A 16,034-nucleotide genomic window follows, 5' to 3' on the forward strand; every position below is an offset into this window, starting at 1 on the left:
AGCCTATGAAAATGAAATATATTGTTATTTGTTGTCAATATAATATTCCAAAACATAAACAGAAAATATAGTAGCATATTTTCAACATATCACTTTATTTTATGCTGAAAGAAGGCGGATTAATGCAGTGTTCCAGACACACATCACCACCACCAAATGTAATGATCAAACGTGTTACATATCCTTTTGCAAAAGTGAATGAGTTACATTTTCACTTTGTTAAAGCGGAATTCCACTGATTTTTCCAAAGTTTGTAAACAAATGTAAACAAAGCCAGAGCGGTTTATATGAAATGATTAATTGTACAGAAACCAGCTTATTCAGATTTCTTCACAGTGGTGGTGATAGGAACCAGGGGTCACAATGTCTTCAATGCATACTGTATGTAGCCATTTTATTAACTGTCCAAAATGACCAGTGAACCTACACATCAGGAGCTTTGTCTGACCTGGGCTTCCGGGACTCTAGCCCTGAATATTTATTTTTAACCAGACCCGAACCTTATAATGTTAACATATCACGTTTCATCTTGGCTCGTTTGCACAGTGCTCTTATCATCCATTGCTTCAATCAGGGGTACGTTCACCTCCTTCTCGAACACCAGAGCTTTTACACAGCTCTAAACTATAACGTCATAAGAGAGGGAGAGAGAAACAGACACAGAGAAAAAGAGAGAGCGAGCAAGACAGAGAGCATGCAAGAAAGAGAGTGCTAAAGAGCCCACGCGTGCAAGAGAGAGAGCGCATCCAAGAGAGTGCGAGAGAGAGAGAGAGAGAGAGAGGGAGAGAGAGAGAGAGAGAGAGAAAGAGTGAGGGAGAGAGAGAGAGAGAGAGAAAGAGTGAGGGAGAGAGAGAAAGAAAGAGGGAGAGACAGAGAGAGAAAGAAAGAGAGGGAAAGAAAAAAAGAGAAAAAAGAGAGTGTGCATGCAAGAGAAAAAACAAGAGAGAAAATGCTTGTATGCATGACATTTCTGCCAAATCTACTATCACCCGTCACTGTATTACTAAATCACTCAGAAAACAAACCAAGACCTGCGCGTGAAAAATCCGATTCCGATATTTTTTCTTAAATGTTTATCAAGACACTAACAACATTACCTAGATGGAATAGCTTGTTTTGAGTTAGCTTTTTTTTATTTTTGATTACAAGCATTGTTTTTACTCTTGTTTTAATATGTTTTTTTATTCCATGACTTTGTTTACACGTCAATTCATTTAAAAAAAAAATTGTGGGTCAGGATAGTCCAAAACAATCCTTCAGTGAACTAAGCTGAGCCCCGGATCTATACATGCCGAACCAATGCCCCCACTACGCATGTCTTCTGAGGTTCTATAATGTTGATCATGGTGGTAAATGCAAACAAATACATTGCTTTTAGGATGATTTTGCCTAAAAATTCCCTGCATGTAACTCTTTGGTATTAAAATATTTGGAATAATACCTTTTTGTGTAAAAAATCATCCTATTGAAAATCTCTTTACATTAAGTTATATTAAAAGTAAAGAAGGGTTTTGCTTTCACCTCTAAAGGTTTTTTTTTTGGACAGCGACAATATGCAATTTTTTTAACCCTAAGGAATTAAGCGAGCCATTCAGAGAATTTGGCAATGGCCCCTTTAACTCATTTAAATCTGCCACCAGATGAGTTACAACATTTGCTTGACCACGTTGGCCACAGAGAAACATATCAGAGCCTTCTATGTGCTGCTGTTTTTTTTATCTCTGTATAAAAGATGCACAAGTCTTCCTTTATTGCTGGATGCACTGTGAGGTTTTCCAAGCAAGCATGCAAACTCCTTCAGAGCGTGTTTGTAATCAGTAAAAGCTTATTATTGTTTTCTTTTAGAAAAGTAACGATAAAAGCGCTACTGATGTGTGACTTATGGTTCCTATTGATGTTTCAGCTTGTTAGATCACTTTTTTACATATCAAAAACTGTGAATGCAACAACAACAGCAGATTAAGCAGCATAAAAAGCCATACTTTTGTGTTGACCTTAAAAGGTTAAAAGCATTACATGCCAGAGACTTCTGGTTCCTATCACCACCACTGTGAACAATTCTGATTCAGCGAGTTTCTCTAAATGACAGTATTTTACATTAAAACACTCTCAGTGACTTTGTTTACATCTTATCCATTGAGTTATTTTTTAAGTGGAATTCCCCTTTAAGAATGTAATATTCTCTAAAATCCACTGAGGAAACTGCATCTATCGTTAAAGCACTAATCAAGTATCTGTCATAGGGTGTGATATTTACAGTGTGTGTCTTATGTAATGCATTAACGTAAAGACAAAAATGCTGTAATGCCAAAGTAAATCGACAGTGCTTAAAAATGTATGACGTTGAATTGTGTTTAATACAATCTACCACATCTGTCCTAAATACAATCAGGAATGTTTCATATGGTGAATGCGTGTCAATAGACATCACACTTTTACACCAACCTGGGGCCAGTTTTCTCACTCTTCTTACAATTAGCCCAAAGAAAGTGTTATAATTTGGCATATGATTATTATGCTTGAACAGAATGAAAACTGGTAATAGCTGAATGAACAGTTGGTGAAAACTAAAGCCATTCAGTTCAAGATCTGATCTGTTACAGAGAAAAAAGCTGTTCTGTGTTGTAAATTCTCCTAATCGAGACCCTAAATAGCCATCTGGCCATCCACATAAAGTGAAGTGTCCTAACACAGTCCATGCCTTTGTGTGAATCACCGAACACATTAAAGATTCACTGCTAGTATTGATCAAATCGATTCACCCTGGACAAAGTCCCCAGTCCTGGTGGCTTGCCTTAATTCTTTTTTATTATGTGTGATGTATGATGAGAGAGTCTCAGCATTCAGAGATCTGGGCATGATGAAGGCGAGCAGTTGATATTGTCCAAATAACCTCTCAACAGTCCCAACTGCCCCACTGTAAAAAAAAAAAGCAAGTGATAGCATCTTAATTGTAATGTGTCTGTAGGATATATATTAAATATTACTTAGAATGAGTGTTTTAAGAACATTATAAGATTATTCAACCTATTTCTAGACATTTAAGATGCTTTCACTTTTTTGCAGTGCAGTGTTGGTTCTGTTTTTCTCTGGAGTTGTTTGGACAGGTTCCTGCAGACACTGATGTCTTTCACTGCAGCTGTTTTGAAGAATATTGTAAATTTAGTTTAGATACTGTAAAACTACAGTAAACTTACTTTGAGAGGTATTGTGGTATCCCACTGTGCCCAAAGATGATCCACCATTCTGTGCTGCTTCTTCAATGATCCTTCATTTTCCCTTGTCCGCTAAAAATTGTACATGTAAACTAAACTTGAATGAGAAAAAAAAGGTTTCAAATGACATTGTACTGTACCTCACGTCCTTTCACAGAGAAACCACCAGTGTTATAGTTACACCTGTGCTGTTAAACTGCTACACACTGGAGTTACTCTGGTGAACACTACAGGTGTTAACGCTGCTGATTTGACTGTCACCGACTCTCTATCTCTCCCATTAGCCTTTTTGTATTTTTAGCAAGAAAGTACAAATCTTGAATCTTGCAATAATAAGTTGGAAATAAATATGGAAATAAACAAATGAATTTCACAAGTCATATGTTTATGTGTGCTGCACAACATGCTGTAAATTACATTACTGTCAAAAAAGTGGAGTGAATATGAGTGCCTGCAGAAAAGTTTAGAGCAGGAGTTTTTTTTTTTTTTCTCTCTCTGGGTGGGTAGTGATGGGCTGTGGGCAAAAAAAGACAACATACAAAAGAAATTTTCAAATTGTGTTTTTGAAAAGGCATTTTATAACATGACACAATATTCTGTTGCTAAAATCTTCAAAGATACAAATTAAAGGGCTTTCAGGCTAAAGCTAACTTCCTCAAGGGGCTAATTTTTGGTAGTCACAGTTTTGAATGTTGACCGCCAGGTGGCGACATACAACGCTCTAATAGCATAGCATCCTAGAGAGAGAGAGAGAGAGAGAGAGAGAGAGAGAGAGAGAGAGAGAGAGAGAGAGAGAGAGAGAGAGAGAGAGAATTGTTTGAAACAGTTTAATACGTTTTGATTTGGTCTTTTAAAAACCATAGAAAATGTTTGGTCTTGTTCCCAGAGTTCCCTATTAGCAGGCTAAGGCACTGTTACAGTCCAACACAGCTTATTATTCTACTGATCAACTACTTCTCCAGGAGCTGGAACAAGTGTGTTAAAGGCAGAGATACGTGGAGTAGCCTAAACTCTATTAAAATATACACAAAGAGTGCTGCTGGTAGGGAAATAAAGTTTTTGCATTGAAGGTGCTCCATGGCCAGGGGTTCAAAATCGAGAGGTAAAAGTGAAAAACATGGCGCTCTTCATTAAATGAAAGCCTTTATTATAATATGGCTATAGACAAAAATAGTGTCTCAACACGTCTTGGCTTGTGTCTTCATCAGACTCACAAGGCAAACTCCACATAGGTCCTCAGAAATACTCGCAGTTCATCAGTCACATAACTTTGGAAGTCTGAGTGATTCCCAATCAATAATACTAGAAAACTAACTGAATAACAAACAAAAAAATAAGCTCATAAAGTCAATATCTATAAACTAAGCTGGGGGCACCGGAATGCAATGAGATTTTTTGTCCATAGCCACATAGGAATGTCATGATTCTTCACTTTTTTACTATTAGACTTCAGTTCCTGTGCTTCAGAAGGTATTAAGAAGTTCCACTTAAGTTATATGAGTACTTTTTTAACCTGACGCTTTTTCAACTCAGGCTGTGTTGGAGTAGCCGAAATACTTCAATGACTTCAGTAAACTAATGACTCATGTAGAAGTAGAATTAACTACGAACACAACAGGAGCAGAAAAAAGCTCTCATTCTCTTTCAGGGGTCATTTAAATCTGAAATAAACTTAAGCTAACACATACAGATTAAGTACTAAGTAGATTTGTTTAACACAAATACTTCAGTAAGAGAACCAAATTACAAATCTATCAAAACGTTACTATGTAAATATTCCTGTATAACTGAGTAAATGTAAATAGTTACTCCAGCTTTTGCAAAATGGCAACCTGCCTGTTGTTACAAGCCTTTGTGAAGACCTTGGCTTGATTCTGGCATCTGATACTGGACAGCTATGTGGGGCTGTTTCTTGCTATAAGTGGCGTAGGCAGATGCTTAGGGCCCCATCAGGGGGTCCCGAGTGTGTACTGTAAAATATACACTATATTGTTTGTAGAAAAACACAGTGAGTCGATAGACTCTATTCAAAGGAATATGACTGGGGGTAGGTGAGGGTGTCTCTTAGCGCCCCCAAAGTTTAGTGGCCAGTTCATCAGCAACCATGAGGAATGTTCAGCGTCATTGCTTTGTTTGGGTCAAAAAACAGACCAGAGGAGTCTTAGATATCAGACCATGAACAGAACATTCGGAATAAGGAAAATGTCCACAGGCTGTATGAGCAACCATCAACAAAACACGCGCTTCTTTTCAAACCCTGTGACGGGGTTATTATTCCCACCCGTATTCAGTCAAGCCCCGCCCCCTCTGCATAAGGACTGGCTAAAAGTTCATTCTCAAGGAAGTCTATTCAGCGCAGTCTACCACATCTCCTATAGAACATCTATAGATAAAATTAGGATGTTTTTTTTAGACGGTAATCATAAGGCTAAATAAGTGTAGATGAATGGGGTAGGTGATTTTACACTGGGATCTGGGACTTGTTTTCTGTTTCTTCTTAAAATATTTAAAGATTTTGAGAAATAATGTTTTTGCAGTCATTTTGGTTTATAGTGATATTGCGAGAGCTGGCCTTAAAAACATCTACAGCAATAGAACACGAAACTATAATGTTTATACAGTGCTGTGTATAACACTTCTATAATAATAAAATTTTCGCATCATATCGTGTTCCTTTGGATCACCTTATAGTAAACTATAAAGTAGCCTGCACTAAACTACAGTGATTGTCTGAATTTACTTTATGTCAATCGTTCAAAGCAACCAAAGTCCCTTTAGTGCCACTAATGATACAGACTATTTAGTCTAAGTCCCTCTGAAGGGGATTACCAGTGATCAGCAGTCCGCCTAGTTTGGAGAATGATGTATTGGCCAATCAGAGCGCCGGAGGCGGAGCTGGTCGGAATACAGGTGGGGAAAGTCTTCGCTATGGGAGGAGAGTTAAATCCTAGACTGCTCTAAAAGACCACTCGGTCTTCAGTGTGCAGCTCTGTGTGTGCGTTATATCTCCGTCCATGAGCGCTTCGTAACGGGGTAAACGCATCTTCAGTGGAAACACTGAGGACACGGATCTTCTAATAGCCTATAAACCAGAAGAAAGCGAGCAGTCTAACCACACTGCACTGTTGGAGCGACTATGACCTCCGGCTTTGGTTCTGCGGTTAACGTAGTTATTAGGTGACCCTGAGCACTTTTTGATGGTGTATCCGCGACTCACTCCGTTGGGCGTGTACGAGCGACCAGCGACGTCCGTTTGTAAAGCCCGTTTTAACCCTCCAGAATGGATCGTAATCACCTGATGGCCCCTCCGGTGCCGCCTCACCACCCGAACCCTCCACGGCCATCCGACTCTGACGAGCGGGCGCTGAAGTGCGTGCTGCTCGGGGACGGAGCCGTTGGCAAGACCAGCCTAGTGGTGAGCTACACGACCAACGGCTACCCGACCAAATACGTCCCCACAGCTTTCGACCACTTCTCTGGTGAGTTAAACGGCAGCCTCTCCGTGTTTTAGGGCTTAATGGGTATTGTGGGGACCTATTATAGTGGTAACGTTAAGGTTACTTCATTATTCGCCAGCTTCTCTTTCGAACTTTCCCGTTCCACCTTAAGTGGTGCAGCAGTAACATTCTGGTGATTGAGGTCCGAGGAGCCAGAACATATGTAGCTGCGGCACCATTTAAGGTGGAACGAGAAAATTCGTACAGGAAGCCTGGCAGTGTCCAGTTTTATTCACACTTAAATGTAGCTTTTTAGACTTAAACATGACTGAAGTACAACTACCAGTGGACACTATATGGTTATAATAAAAACACAGCAGCCTAAATAAGCTGTAAGAGGTGAACAGCATCTTCAGAAAACCAAGTTAGAGAAGTTAGCTACCTAACGCTGCTGTTTAACAGTAGGTGTCTAATCATATAGTAGGTGTTACGCTATCTAGCTAGCCTCGCCGTCTGCTGGTAAGAAAGATGAAAGGTCTGCTGGCAGCTCTTTCTGCTCAACTTTCCGCTCTGATGCCAACATGTGGAGCTATGAGTCAGCGATAAAGTCCCTCATAAACCTTTCACCAGGACTCCGTGACTCACGCTTTTATATAGAGTTTGTGTTTTTATCCGATAAGCTGTTTTCCTTCACAGGTTGTTCACCAGCTTTGTGTTTACTGAATAAAGTTTCTTGTGTTTTTAGTCATAAATTCTTTGTCAACACACAATTCAGCCAAGTTTCAACATTTTCTGCTACAACATTTGAATTAAATAGATTTTTATTTATTATTACATTATTACATATTTGTTATTGTATAGGGTTAGTGTGTTGTTATACAGTAAGTATAACATAGAATTGTATTGCCTGTTAAGTATACAGTAGCATGTTTTTTATCTGGCTGAAAGTTTGTCCCTTAAAGTCCACTGAGTCCAACCTGTTGTAAAATCTGTGAGAGGAGGAGATCATCTTACCTCCCTGTGACAGGCCTATTTTTCCACTGGGATTTGTGTGGCCGTGGCCCAGAGTGATGTCATCGTCCAGCGCTTTGAACCAGATCTGACACTGAAAACTGATTTCAGAGTCATTATGCAATTCCACAGGTGGCACTTCAGGGAGAAAGGGCAGAATCAAAGGCAGATCAAATGACAGGGGATTTGGGCACAGTTACACAATGGAGCCGGCCGAACGATAAGGCCTGCTGTTTTTACTCTGTGTCTGGAGGCCGATTTTACTCCAGCCAGGTTTCACCTGAATCTCTTTGGAGTAAACACGGTCTAGTTTCTATTTTGCTGTGAGATGGATTTTACTTTGACAGTAACATCCCAGACCACTTTCTGTTTTTGTGGCTGTTGCCTTATCTTGCATATTTTGACCTGCTGGTTCAGACTGTTTGGATATAAAGTGTAGACTGGATAAGTGGATGCAGGTGTGTGTGTGTTTGTGTTTGAGTTGGTGTGGGCTGCAAAAATGACTCACCTCTGTCTTTACCTTTCTCTTTCTATTTCTCCATCTCTCTCTCCACTCCAGCGGTTGTACAGGTTGACGGACACCCTGTGAGACTTCAACTTTGCGACACAGCCGGACAGGTAAAAACACTAATACACTATTGCTTCGCTCAAACACACACATTTTAATACAATGTCAGGAAGTATAATAGTATGTAAACCTAAACGTCCCTAACCAAAAATAATTATTTTAGTTCTTTTAAAGTGTTTTAAAAAGCACTTTACAAATTCAGGACCATTTTTGTGTCTTGACATTCTAGACTACCTCTGTGTTTTTTTAGTTTTCTTACTAAAATCAGAACATTTTTGACAGCACCTGAATATATGCACACTCACTCCCTGTTGGGGGCTCAGAGGAACTGAAGGGAGTACAGTGTTCTGCTCCTACTGTCTGTGGGCTGTCTGAAGCTTCAAGGCCATATTGTGAGGCTGAGAAGCCCTGCACTTTACTACTGAACTTAAACTCACCCAATGTCTGTTCAGGTCACTTATGCAAGTGTGTAGCCCCTGTGATTATGGACCAGAGTGACTGCTTTGCTAGCTCAGGGAGCGAGGGATGTGGAGGGGATTTGCAGTGAGTTTGAAGTGGTAGAGTTTAAGACCCACCTAATTAAAACAGATTAGAGTTGACGCCATATTATGTGGCAACCATGGAGAGGGAGGTAAAAAAAGTCCTTTCTTTCATTCTTGATTCTCTCTCTCTCTCTCTCTCTCTCTCTCTCTCTATCTCTCTCTCTTTCTCTCTTTTTTCTCTCTCTCTCTCTCTCTCTCTCTCACCCCCTCACCCCCTCTCTCTGTGTGTCTCTCTCTCCCTCTCTGCAACCAAAAGTTTTGCCTGCCAGCGCAGCTCCTCACTTAAGACCTTTAGCATTGTTGGTTTGTGAGAAGCAGTAATTATGAAAGATGTTTATCAAAAGGCATTGAAGTTATAGATCCAAGTCCCGTGTGCATTTCATTCATAGCTAGAACTCTTTGCAATCCTTAAGGTATTTTGCCAACACTGAGTCTGTTTCTTTGCACAGGTTTCGAAACCTTCCACCTATTGAACTCTCCAAACAGTCATAAGTCTTTATCGCGTACTGTATAGGTTAACCAATAAACGGCTCTGCCCTTTCAGTACACAGCAAGCAAATCCCCTCTACAGCTGCGAAAGGCAAGCTTGGGCAAACATAAAGCAAGTTGATAAGCAATCTCTCCAACACTGAGACGGCCTTGCTTTCGTATAGATTTCAAAGAGGAAGGAAAGTTGTCATGGCAATCACAGAAAACACTTGCTGATTAGGCTTTGTTCCTTGAAGTCTGCTTTTTGTTGCCTGCTAAGCCCAGTCAGAACTAGTTGTTTTATAAAGATGTTCAATCATAACTTCATAATTACAATGTATTGCAAGAATCCTGGATATATATTGCAGCAATGTTTCATGGGATAAAGAGACTGGGTAGTTAAGGGTTAAGCACTCTAGTCTGAGCTGGGCTAAGTCTGTGTTCTTAAGGATTTGAGAGGCCCTGTTCTTTAAAGCTTTGTGGATCTATAGTGTTAATTTACTTGATTTGCGCAGTATGAAAGAGGAGGGAGGGGGAAGGGTGTGTCTGAGTTACACGTCTTGGCAGATTTGAAAAGATTACAGTTTGAACAGTCTGTTCCGCAGTGATTTTGGGATGTTCCAGTACAGGCCAACCCATAAAGTTAGAGTTAATTGATTGCATGAATTATAAAACACCCTGCAGCTAATAAGAAGATTTTGTTATTTAGGGAGAGATTTGAAATTCCAGGGTGGATTTTAGAATTGAACCTGCTTTGTGGGATTTTTCCTTATTATAATTTTTTTTATGAAAATCTGTCTGCAGCAGCAAATAATAGCTCTTCTGTAACGTCCTGCTACAGCTTTCCTGGTGTTTTGTCCAGCACCTGATTACATGGTAGTGTTGTATAATCATTTCTAACCCTAATTGTCTCTCTGTTTCATTCTTATTCTTTCTCAGGATGAGTTCGATAAGCTGAGGCACTTCTGCTATTCACGTACGGACGTCCTCCTGCTCTGCTTCAGCGTGGTTAGTCCCGCCTCCTTCCAGAACGTGGGTGAGAAGTGGGTGCCTGAGATCCGCCGGCGGTGCCCGATGACACCCGTGCTTCTGGTAGGCACGCAGTGTGACCTGCGACAGGACGTTAAGGTGCTGATCGAGTTGGCACGTCGACGCGAACTCCCCGTTCCTGAACAGGACGCCCGTACCCTCGCTGACAAAATCGGCGCTGTAACCTACGTGGAATGCTCAGCTCTCACCCAGAAGAACCTGAAGGAGGTGTTCGACGCAGCCATTGCCGCCGGCCTTCGGCAGGCAGACAGACGGGCCAGGCGGGAACGCAAGGTCCGCAGCACGGCCGATAAGATGAAGATGCTCTCCAAGGCCTGGTGGAAGAAATATGTGTGTATACAATAACAAGAACCAGTGAGGACCTTTGAGACATTGACACAAATGGTCAAAGTGAGAAAGACTCTCAGACATTGGGTGCCTCAAGCAGATGGACTCCTAATAAGTGACTGTGGAGCTGCTGGAGTGCAGCGGTAAAGAGATTAAGTTGTGAGGGAAGAGCAGTGTCGCTTCAGTGAGATGTTTACCCTGCTGTGAGCCATGCTAGCATGTTAGCTACGAAGTCTCAGCTATGAGCTGTTTCATTAGCTAGGGCTGTCTTAGCTATGCTGAACTATTCTAGCCGGTTCCCTGAGCGGGTTTAATGGCTATTCAAGACAGCTACGTGTTTGGATCTCTTAAAGAGAAACAAAATATTCATCACCTTGTTATGGTTTTGAATCATGCGCTCCACCTTTCTTTGTTGCACAGGATCTGTATTTATTTACCAATGTTTGATAAATGTGCATATGATTTGTTTTCACAATGGCAGCCACATGCCAACACTGCTGATCAATCTCAGAGCTATTCCTGTCTTGATTAACTTTTTTCACTTTCTCTCTGTCGCACTCTGGACTGGCACAATGGTACTTCTTTGTTGGCCATGTTTGAGGTCACAGTTTCTCATCTCAGCGTTTTGATGGCTGTTGCTGTTGGTGACCACTCAGTCAATGCTTCTCAAAGTGCATCTCATATGGCAAAAAAACAACAGTATATTGTAACAAACAGCTCTCATTTCAGACGCCTCATTGGATTAGCATCATTGTAGTCATTAGCATTGAGTAATGGCTTAAATCATTTCACAACACACTAAATCTTTTCTGGAGTTTCAAGTGAAATTTGATCGTCTGGAGTTTGGAGTGAAATTTCTGGAGTTTGGAGTGAAATTTGATCGTCTTGACAACATGAATCCGTTTGTGTTTTGCTAACAGAGAACTGCACAGGGAGTGAAAGTGACAGTGTGTGGCGGCTCCCTCACCTCAGTTTTATTTTCATGTAATGTAGAGCTCTTGGTGTTTTACATAATGACTTTAACTTATCAGAGTGTTGCAGTGGGCCTTATGTTTGATTCACACTATGACCCTATTTCCACCTGGTCATTTCTTGTGACTTGTATCTGGAATGGAACCTCATAGGATCCATGCAAATGAGCTCTTATACAACAACCTGGTTGCTGCCTTGGTAATCACAATTTAACATGCCGTTGTTCATTTCCTTACACTGGCAGTTGATGAAGATGGCTGTTTAGAGTAATTAGCCTCCTGTAATTGTCATCATGGTAATGGACCTCATGCATTAAAGCATAATATTGTAGCAAAGCAGTGAATAACAACAAAGTGAAAACAACAACAATGGCAACAAGGTAAACTCATGTTAAGAGCTGTACTGAAGAAGGAGGTCTCTTTCCCATAAGCAGAACAAGAGGGGGAGGCACTGTCACAGTTTCTGACTAGAATGTTTTAAAAGCACTATGTAAAGTAGTTTTAGATGCATTTACACCTGCTTTTTTAAGTGAGTAATTTCTATCCAGATACACTTTTGGTACTCAAGATACATGAACGATCAGGTATAAATGGGGTCTATGCTGTGGTAACATGTTAACAACATGTGGTTGCATTTCTGCTTTATACTTTGAACTAAATGCAATAGAGCTGGATAGCCAGTGAGGTGGGGCGTATTTGCTTCTCATTATTCAGAAGCCATTTTCCTATCAAATGACTGAAGACAGTTGGGAATTAGCTAAAAAATGTATGGCAAAAAGTGATCAAAACAGATAAAGTGGCATGGCCTCTGTTTTTGTGTAACCTATATGCTTCAGTGCCATAACTTTATCAGGGTAAATCTGTAGATTTGTACATTTTTACAATGGTATGTAATTGTCTCTCTGCCCCTGATCCTATATGATCACTCCTTATGGTACATGTGAGCGAATGTCTGACTGCTTTTTCATGATTATCATGGCAAATAAATTCAGTTCTTTGAACTAAAACTGACAACTTGGACTGTTCCATTGGTATGCATGATTGAAATGTGTAAAATGATAGGTTAATAAAGTAAAATCTATTAAACATACATAAAAACAAACATGTAACATTGTAAATAACTCAAGAAGCATTAACGTATTACTTAAAAAAGACCAAGGTAGTCTTCCTGAGTTTCACAGGTTTGTTATTTTGCAAATGAATGGGTCTACCCTGTGCCTGTATTGTGATGTTGAATGTTCATTTTGAAAGACTATGTGGCTGCCGTCTCCATTGTGACTGTGTCTACACCAGCAATTTAGAAGCTTTGTTTTGTCTGAGAGAAAAGCCAATTGCAGAGAAGGTTGGCTGAAAACAATACAGTGTGTATTCCCTCAAGGCCATGCAAAGACAAACTTAATGAGTAGTTTCATAAGCAAGGTAACAAGCTTTGATATGAAGCTGGTTTGCTGCTGCAATTGCGAAATGTAACATAACATCCAATAAGTTATTGCTGCACTTTCCTGAAAAAATGTCATGTAAGAAACCAGCACTAACCTAAGGCAAATAAATGTCTGGCATTTCTGTGAAGAGGTAAATGAGTCCACACAATGTAAGAAATCACATGAGCCAGTCGTTTCTATAATAAGCCTAGAAAGAACAACACAAATGTACAACCTTCATATATGTCATGCTATTTGACACCTACTCAGTTTGGCAGTTCCAGTGTTCTGGGCCCATTTTTTCTTCTCGTTATGTAACTTCTGAGAACATTTAGGTAACAGTTAAACCCTTGACTTGACTGGAAAGAGACTTTTGCAACCAGAATGACAGGACGTCAACGCAGATTTCATTGCCCTCAAGTAATTACTGCAGGAATGACCTGGGTCGAGTGGGATAGGATCGGAGCTTAACAGAGTTGCTGGTGTAAGGCCCATTGCTCTCGCAGTGTGGTCTTGTCTGGATGAAGTCAGGATTACTTTATGCATGCATGGCTATTATGTGAATGTGATGTGCCAAGGGCCTGGTGTGAAATTGTTGCTGGGATTAAAACCAGCAGCGGCTGGGTCACGTATGTGGAGAGTGCTGATCCTGACACAAATCTGGTTTCAAATTATGTTGGCTTTGGTGGTGTATTGTTCTAGATAAATGCAAACCTCTTAGATACAAAGCAGGTTTAGATTTGGTTTCACAACAGCCAGCCACGGTCTTGAGAAGAGGGCAGTTTCTCACCATAATTGCTCACATGTAGCACTGAGGAGAGAAAGATGGCCTCCGCGACAGCTGGTCGGTCCTTTTTTCCCAGGCCCCATGAGAATAACAGCCTTCCATCTACAGCCCATCTTGTTTTACTGCCACTGGACAGCATTGTGAATTCAGCTCAAATCAGAGCAGGACATTTTCAGTGACATTCAGTGACTATGCAGGGTTCCAAGTCAGGCCTGTGTCAGGGTTCCAAGTCAGGCCTGTGTCAGGGTTCCAAGTCAGGCCTGTGTCAGGGTTCCAAGTCAGGCCAAGTCAGATGTCAGTGAACTGACATCTGGCAATAGGTTCTCTAGGTAGGCAGCTGCTACTGCTTAGACAATGTATTAGTTGCCAAACTAATGAGCTAGTTCTAACTGGCTATCTCTTAGACAGCAATGATGAAATAAGGATCCCAATGTATTTTTATTAAAAGTAGCAAAGGACACAAATGTAGCTTTGGTACAACTGAGAGGCTGCAGCCAAAGTAGATGTGCCTGCAACCTAGAGGCTAGCTAGCAAGATACAACTCAATGTACACTCAAGATAATATCAATAAATTAATATAATGAGGAATTAGCCTCCTTTAGAGGTGGTCAACATTTGTATACGTGCCTTTCTAGCATGGCTGGGGAAACATATTCTAATGTTGATTGTTAAAATGATTTACTACATGTAATTGAACAGTTTTATTCCAAAATGATGTAACAGTTTTGGATATAACAAGCTTGTGTAAAGCATAACAACTGACATATAATAGAAAACACATTTTTATTTCTTTAATAAAGATGATATTGATTATAAAATAGCATTGATTTTCCTTGTATGTGTAAAGCCCTCTCTCAACAACATATAAAAAAGAGGTAAACAGTGGTCTATGATGTGCTTTGAAACAAAAGCTTTTCATTTTTATGACCCCTCCAGCCTTGCGTATATACTTCCTATAGAGAGGTTACTCTATTCTCACTCTGTACTTAAAGAGTACTTATAGAGTAAGCCTCAAGTTCAGTTGTCACTGTATTAGTCTGTATTGTGATGGTGAAATCATTGTTGAGTGTGCTTTGACGAGCAAGTCCCCTGTTTTTATTAATCTGGTGGAGAGAAGCTGTCTCACTTTTTCCATGTTTATATTGTTCAACCCCCTAACAGCCCCCCACCCACCCCCAACCCAGACAACAGGCCATAAAAGCTGCTGTCCAAAGCCTGGGCAGCTGGTGGATGAAGTGGGAGCACATGTGGCTGCCTCAGGCTAGCTAATTGTATGTACATAAATGTGAACATGCTATCTTCTTTATGTTGTGTGAGCAACCAAGGGTTAGTGTGTGCATCTGTACATTAGCATGCATGTGCATGTGTGTTCATGTGTGTGTAGCTTTGATGTTGTGCACCTTATCTACACAAGCAGGCATGTGTCTGACCCTCACGTGCAACTGCTATGTACTCTCTCTTTCTCTCTCTCGCTTTCGCTCTCTAAGTCAGAGGGAGAAGAAAATGTAACTTCAAAAAGTTTCCATGTAGATGGACATGAGTTTGGCCTTCAGAGTTACGTCAGTCCTTGCACACTTTATTTGTTCTATTTTTTTTCACAAATCTGACTGCATCGATTGTGTTGAGCGTAGATGTTAATCACTGACACACTTAACTTAAACAGTATGTTTGCTGTCCTAACTCCACACGCATCAGAGTCATTTGTTATCATTTTGGATGTTGGTCTGCTGATCTCACTTCTTTCTTTTATGTTCTCTCTCTCTTTCTCTCTCTCTCTCTCTCTCTGTCTCTGTCTCTAAAGTCTCTGTCACTTGGTATTGTTGGAGTTTCCCCTTTCATTGTTTGACAGCCACAGCTCGATGGTCTTTGATCTCCAACATGAGGGAAAACAGGGCCCCAACTCCTGCCAAATCCTGATGTCATCAAAGCATTCTCCTCTGTTTGTAAATCAGATAGAAAGACAACACGGCAAGTATGGAGAGGTATGTGTACGTGTCTGTTGGTGTGTACAGGAGAAAACAGCAGTTTGGTATCATAGGCCAGAGTATTGATCGCACATTTGGTGTGTTTTGAGACAAGCAAGGTTCCACTGTGCTGGCCTCGTTCCATGAAATGACCTTCTTCATTTGAAGTGAAGAAAACAATTGAAAGTTTTTTTGTAATTATTCACATCTTTGTTTAATAGGCTGTATCAGCTTCATCAATATTGTTCGCCAGACACAAATGACAAATAAACT

The 16,034-nt window shown here is 40.5% G+C and overlaps 1 protein-coding gene across 2 annotated transcripts; it reads left to right on the forward strand.

Annotated features, from left to right (window-relative positions):
- The first annotated feature begins 6,108 nt into the window (after positions 1–6,108).
- Positions 6,109–12,600, forward strand: rhoub (ras homolog family member Ub). 2 transcript variants are annotated; one of them, XM_036563656.1, is made up of 3 exons: positions 6,109–6,694; positions 8,223–8,281; positions 10,181–12,600. In XM_036563656.1, exons 1-3 carry the CDS (start codon positions 6,496–6,498, stop codon positions 10,634–10,636), a joined length of 714 nt encoding a protein of 237 aa, XP_036419549.1. In that variant the 5' UTR covers positions 6,109–6,495; the 3' UTR covers positions 10,637–12,600. The 2 variants fall into 2 exon arrangements, with proteins under 2 accessions (XP_036419549.1, XP_036419557.1); XM_036563664.1 differs by lacking the exon at positions 6,109–6,694 and adding an exon at positions 6,738–7,958.
- The last annotated feature ends 3,434 nt before the right edge of the window (positions 12,601–16,034 follow it).

Source organism: Colossoma macropomum, unplaced genomic scaffold (genome assembly GCF_904425465.1).
Source record: "Colossoma macropomum unplaced genomic scaffold, Colossoma_macropomum, whole genome shotgun sequence".
In the NCBI taxonomy this organism is placed as follows: Eukaryota; Metazoa; Chordata; class Actinopteri; order Characiformes; family Serrasalmidae; genus Colossoma; species Colossoma macropomum.

Bases quoted from the DNA above. Each gene is read 5' to 3' on its own strand.
- rhoub (XM_036563656.1), top strand. From the start codon at position 6,496: ATGGATCGTAATCACCTGATGGCCCCTCCGGTGCCGCCTCACCACCCG. The intron at 6,695-8,222 runs GTGAGTTAAACG...TCTCCACTCCAG, and splicing joins AGCTTTCGACCACTTCTCTG to CGGTTGTACAGGTTGACGGA. The intron at 8,282-10,180 runs GTAAAAACACTA...ATTCTTTCTCAG, and splicing joins TTTGCGACACAGCCGGACAG to GATGAGTTCGATAAGCTGAG.